Below are 6094 nucleotides of genomic sequence, written 5' to 3' on the forward strand. Positions count from 1 at the left end.
TGCGTCCGTCCGCGCTCCCCAACCCCCCACCCATGCTGTAACTACACTGCATCGCCAGTTCGTACTACGCCTCATCCTTCCTCCTCCTCCTCCTCGCAGGCAGGGAGGCGCGCCACGTCGATCCGGGAGGGGCGCCGCCCGCCGGCAGAAGCGGTAGCGGGCGCGCCGAATCTGGGGCCCGGGGGACCTGCATTGCCGGCGCGGGCGGCCAGATCTCCGGCGCCATCGGGCCGCCGCGCCACGGCATGGTGGCTGCCGCCGCCGCGCCAGATCCGGCACGCACGTCGCGCCCGCCGCTCACGCCGGCGCTCGACAAGCCCAACTCCGGCGCCGCGCCCCGCCGGCCCGCGCGCTCCGGCAGCAAGCCCGTCTCCTCGCGCTACCTCGCCTCCACCGCCTCGCCGGCCTCCTCCACCTCGTCGACTTCGTCTTCGTCGTCCTCGTCCGCCTCGTCCCGCCGCTCCCTGTCGGCGCAGCGCGGCCGCGCCTCGACTCCACCGCCGCAGCACGCCACGTCGCCCACGCCCGTGGCCGCGGCGGCCACGGCCGCGACCGTGACGGCGACCACGATGCGGAGCCTCTCGGTGTCCTTCCAGGGGGAGTCCTTCTTCTACCAGACGTCGCGCGCGCCGCGGGCCGCGTCGCCGTCCTCGCCTGCCGGCCGGCGGGGCCCCACGCCGGAGCGGCGGAAGAGCGTGTCCTCTGTGCCGGAGGCCGAGAACGCGCGGCCCCAGCACCGATGGCCCGCGGCCAAGCCCAAGGCGTCGGACCCGCTCGCTCGAAGCCTCGACTGCAACCTCGACCGCAAGGACTCCATCCTGGCTGCCGTCCAGCTCCTCCGCCGATCCATGGCCTTCGACTCCACCACCTCCTTCCCCCCCTCTGACCATGCCGCCGCCGCTGGTCCTGACCTCTCTGCCTCCGACACCGACAGCGTCTCCTCCGGTAGCAACTCTGGAGCCGGCGATCCGCCACGCCGTGGCATCAGCGTGCCAGCGAGATTCTGGCAGGAAACTAACAGCCGCCTACGAAGACTTCCGGACGCAGGGCTGCCGCAACAGTCGTCTGGACGGAGATCGTTCTCAGACAGTCAAATGTCACCGAGGCTGCCTGGCCGGTCCCCGTCTCCAAGCCGAGGAAGCAAGGGGACGGCGAGCCCATCAAGAGGGCGAGCTGGGGAGGCATCACCAAATGGGCACATGGTTCAGACGGCAGCAAATGCGCCATCTATCATTAGCTTTGCTGCGGAGGTGAGGAGGGCAAAGAAGGGGGAGAACAGAATTGAGGAGGCACACAGATTGCGAATGCTGGACAACCAGCATTTGCAGTGGCGGTGCATCAATGCTCGGACAGATGCAACCCTTCTGGTGCAGAGCTTCACTGCCGAGGTAAATCTTAACCTATGAACTTTTCTATATATTTTTTGTTCAAATGTTGATAGCTTGTTGTTAAACCTAAGTTCACTCTAAAACTTCACTAGTTAACAAAACCAATTTTGCTGTCGTGGTTGCTTGCTTAATATTTTTACTGCAAATGTGCGCTAATTCTAGGATAATATGCTACTCTAGTGATCTAAAAAGTCTTATATTTCTTAGGACATTTAGTATTCGCTAACTGCCTTTTTCAGGATAACGGTTAGTTTTTCACAATCTACATTGATTAGCAGATGATTTGTAAAGCGAACATATCCAACCCTTTTCGGTCAAATGTAGCGATCCTAGCTATACTATCTCTGATTGTTGATAGAGGAGATGAGGAGAATCTTTGAACACACTGCATTTCACATGTATAAAGTATCCATCATTACTTAAGTTTGCCCCGGTCTGTTGAATCAAACTAAACTTGTTGTTTTGAACTTTGATGGACATAGTTGAAGGCGCAGGCTGACTGGCATGCACTTGTGGATGTATGGAAACATAAATTTAAGATTGGTTATTCATTAACATCTAGGCCCTATTTGAAAGTATGGATCACAGCTCAACATGTATTGTCAAAAATAACTGGACTAAGCTATTAGACTTTATGAGAACAAGGAGATACTAATGATGAATGATTATCCATCTCAAACGAATTGCAGTTAATACTATCTGATAAATCATGTACTTCCTTTTGAGTGCGAAGAAAACAAAGGGTACCAAATCAGGCATGGAAAAAGAATGATAGCTGTCCTCGTGGTTTGTGTAACTCATTTTTTCAGCTCACCATGGATGTCCTTTTTCATTGGTACTATAGGTTACTCTAGTGATTACTATGCGAATCTAGTGATTGTGAGGCTTCAGCTAAATCCTACACATGTCTACATGTATTTACCGCTGTTAGTGAAATCAACAGTTTATATTATCTGAAACTAATGGATATACACACTAAAATTGGCAAATATGGAGATGCTTAATCACTTGTACTTGCAAAGCTATCTTTTGATGAAACTACATTGTATTTAGAAACTTCTTACATTGCAGCATAATTATATGCTTATGCGTAAAAGAATCGGAGAAGGCCCAGTATGTTTTTATTATAACAACTGTTTCCTATCTCATTTTTTTCATCAGAAAACCCTACACAGTGCATGGAAGGAAATATCAAAGTTGCGTGACAATGTCAGTTCGAAAAGGTGCAAACTCCAGCTTCAAAAACAAAAACTGAAGCTGTTTGCTATTCTTAGGGGAGAGGTATGTGATATGAGTTACACAGCTTATCTTATTACTTTTACTGTTTTATGGTTTGTATATGATTTTCTTTTCCTTTTATTTAATTTGTATAGCTTATTTATCTGACAGCTTTCATTTGACATGTTCAGATGTCCTATCTAGAGGAGTGGTCTCATGTCGAGAAACACCATTCAAGTTCTTTGTCAGCAGCAATTGAAGCACTAAAGGCCAGTACTCTCCGTCTTCCGGTTGTTGGTGGTGCAAAGGTGGGAATTTTCTCGTCAAACCTTAGCTGACTCGTTTTGTTTTCCGCAAGCTAACAATTGCTTATCTCTGAGCAGGCTGATGCCCAAGGTGTGAAGGAGGCTGTTAACTCAGCGGTTGATGTAATGCATACAATGGCATCTTCGATGTGTAATTTGTTGTCAAAGGTGCATTCCAACATCCTGCAAAGCTTCAATCCACATTTCTTTTCCTTGGTTTCGGTTGTTATATAATCTCAAATTGTCAAGAATGAACTCATCATTTTTATGTTAAACAAGTCCACAAATATAAGCTCCATCCCTGATGGTTGGCTTTGTGATAATGCAGAAAATTGTATCTATTCTTGATTTCTCTTATTGTGTTGTACTCCCTCCTAAAGTTGAGACACTTATTTTGGGACGGAGGGAGTATAAGATAATCTTTGGCACTATAACTTAGTATGCACATTTTAGTTATTACTCCCTCCGTTCCTAAATATAAGTCTTTTTAGAGATTCCACTCTGGACTACATACAGAGTGAAATGATTGAATCCATATGTAGTTTATATACATCCGTATGTAGTTTGTAGTGGAATCTCTAAAAAGACTTATATTTAGGAACGGAGGGAGTACTATTTATTAGGACTCTGTTCGGTATTGTGGTGTATTTTAATAATCCTTTTTGTCTTAACCAGCTTTTGCCCTATTTTATCGTTCCCTCGACCAAAATTCCTACTTCTGTCAGATATTTTTTCGGAACAGTTCATAAAATAAGTTGAGACCAACACACTTCAGTACTACATACTGGGCCTAGGTCTGCCTGGTGTCGTTGTTTTCGAGAACTACATTTTTCTTACTTTATACTCCCTCCGTTCCAAAATAGATGACTCAACTTTATACTAATGTTAGTACAAAGTTGAGTCATCTATTTTGGAACGGAGGGAGTATAGCTTAAGGTTGTATGCCATAGTCTGTTCTTCTAGTTCCTGATTTGTCTTGAGTATGAGCTCTAATTTCCAATCTGGATCTATGCGCTAATTGCTTTCTGATCCCTGTTGTAAATACATAATGACAAGTGGGTAGCTATTCTCTGCTACTATATTGATTCTTCATAAATGCAGATCTAAGATAGACAGATAGGATGTAATTACACTTGACAGTCTGCATGAAAAACAGGCCTGCGTTCTGTAATAGACCTACAATTCTGTTGTCGATTGTGAATGTAGTCTGCTTGCGTCTTTTGTGAACAGTTGGCAATAGGATGTAATTACACTTGACGGTCTGCATGTCCTTGAACAATAAGCGGACTGTCAAGACATTCATGTCATGTCAATGAGTTTCTTGTGGCAATCTCCCATTTCTTAACTTGTCATAAATTTTATTGATCCAGGTGGAGGGGACAAGCTCCGTGGTGTATGAGCTTGCGAAGCTTGCAACACAAGAGCAAATGCTGTTGGACCAATCAAGGGATCTCTTGTCCACGGTGGCAGCGATACATGTAGGGAGAACTTCTATGACCTTTGGTTCAGTTCTGGACATTGTTTAGATAATCGTGTTAACCTTACATACATTGCAACGCAGGTCAAACAGTGCAGCTTGAAAACTCACTTGCTGCAGCGAAAGCAAAGGCAGAGCCAAACACAGTGGTAGATCAGTTATCCGAGCCACGTTGGTGGTCACTACTAACATGACACGGCCTCATCTTTCCTCACTGGAGACTACTACTACAGGTAATAAAGCTGTAACCATTTGTTGGGTGTGAAGTGTGTCCCCCCTAATCCGCTCGACCGATCCCACTGAGTGTAGCTGATTCTTGTAATTTTTTTCGAGTGCATATCACCATAGAATGGCCTCCCCCCTCTTTGTCTGCGGTTTGTTTGCAGCGGGTGTATACAGAGAGAGAACCTAGTGTTTGACCAAAGATAAGCTTTGCTGTAGATATGAAAAAGCTTAGATTGCTTGTTGTCGTCGTCTGCGTGCTGAGTGCTCGAGTGCTGGTTTGTAATTCTGGGAATGGAAACAACTGTCTGTTTGATATAGGCGTTTTCATGGCCGATTAACGTGGAGATTTGTTTTCCTTATCATAACCTGCCCGTTTTTCATGCTTCTGCTGCAGCATTGGTTGTTATGTCTGCGTTGTGTGAAGTGCTCTGCTTGTTGTAATACGCACGCTGGTTACTTGGCCCTCTGTGCTTCTACTCCCTCCGTTCCAAAATAGATGATTCAACTTTATACTAAAGTTAGTATAAAGTTGAGTCATCTATTTTGGAACGGAGGGAGTATTCTCTTGTTGGGGTTGCATCCTGATGCAGTAATTGAGAAGAAATGGTAACGTGAGATGTGTGTGGCATGTTAAATGTGGTACGGGATGTGGATCCTGCTGAGGTGTGTAGGCCACGTACCGTAATGGAAGGCCCGGACGGCGTCCGCGTCCGCCGGTTGGCGGCGTGTCACTTCACAGGCAAGCCGACACAGCAGGCCACCGTCCCCCGTTGGCCGTTGCCCACGCGCGGCGAACGTACGTGCCCACCAACCATCCTGTTCGGCTGCCTCCGCCGGAGAGCGACGGTATTTGACGGGCACGGCGAACGTACGTGCCCACCAACCATCCTGTTCGGCTGCCTCCGCCGGAGAGCGACGGTATTTGACGGGCACGGCGACAGGGGCACCCGGCGATTTAAGACCGGCGGCCCCTTGCGCCAGCGTTGCGCGTAAAAACAGTGCCGTGATACGGAGGGATCCAAGGCGTTTGTTGGCTCTGGTCTCTGGTCGTTGCAGCCTGAACAGAAACTGGTCTTTTAACATTCCAACTCGAACCCCATGCAGCATCAGCACCACCCCCTGGTTGTCCCTCGGTCGCCCATCGTGGCGGGCGTCAGGACTCAGGACTGTGCTGCGGGTCGTGCACTGGAACGAGTTTTTTCTCATAATATTTTTTTATTTTAGGGGATGATGCGAGCTAGTTTTGCTCCTGCCCCCTGGCGCCGACGCTGGGCCGTATGCCCATGTGTAATTTAGGCAGCAGGCTGAAGCCTCAGCCCATCAGCACATCATGTCTGCGAGTGGCATGTTCTTGCCTAAAAAAAAGTGGTGTCAGGACCTAACGACGAGAATCTTAAGAATTACTCCTTCCGTCCCAAAATTCTTGTCTTGCATTTGTCTAGATACGGATGTATCTAATGCTAAAACATGATTTGATACAT

At 48.1% G+C, this 6094-nt stretch overlaps 1 protein-coding gene across 1 annotated transcript in view; it reads left to right on the forward strand.

The window, feature by feature from the left end:
* The window catches only part of LOC119291297 (QWRF motif-containing protein 2-like), a 16299-nt gene extending 11324 nt beyond the window's left edge, over positions 1 to 4975 (forward strand). The window contains exons 2-7 of the mRNA XM_037570033.1: positions 100 to 1388; positions 2550 to 2669; positions 2798 to 2914; positions 2990 to 3079; positions 4282 to 4389; positions 4473 to 4975. Coding sequence (XP_037425930.1) covers positions 100 to 1388; positions 2550 to 2669; positions 2798 to 2914; positions 2990 to 3079; positions 4282 to 4389; positions 4473 to 4541 — 1793 coding nt within the window. The 3' untranslated portion in view covers positions 4542 to 4975. The remainder of the gene's footprint in view (positions 1 to 99; positions 1389 to 2549; positions 2670 to 2797; positions 2915 to 2989; positions 3080 to 4281; positions 4390 to 4472) is intronic.
* Positions 4976 to 6094: the final 1119 nt, after the last annotated feature.

This window comes from Triticum dicoccoides, chromosome 4B (genome assembly GCF_002162155.2).
Source record: "Triticum dicoccoides isolate Atlit2015 ecotype Zavitan chromosome 4B, WEW_v2.0, whole genome shotgun sequence".
In the NCBI taxonomy this organism is placed as follows: domain Eukaryota; kingdom Viridiplantae; phylum Streptophyta; class Magnoliopsida; order Poales; family Poaceae; genus Triticum; species Triticum dicoccoides.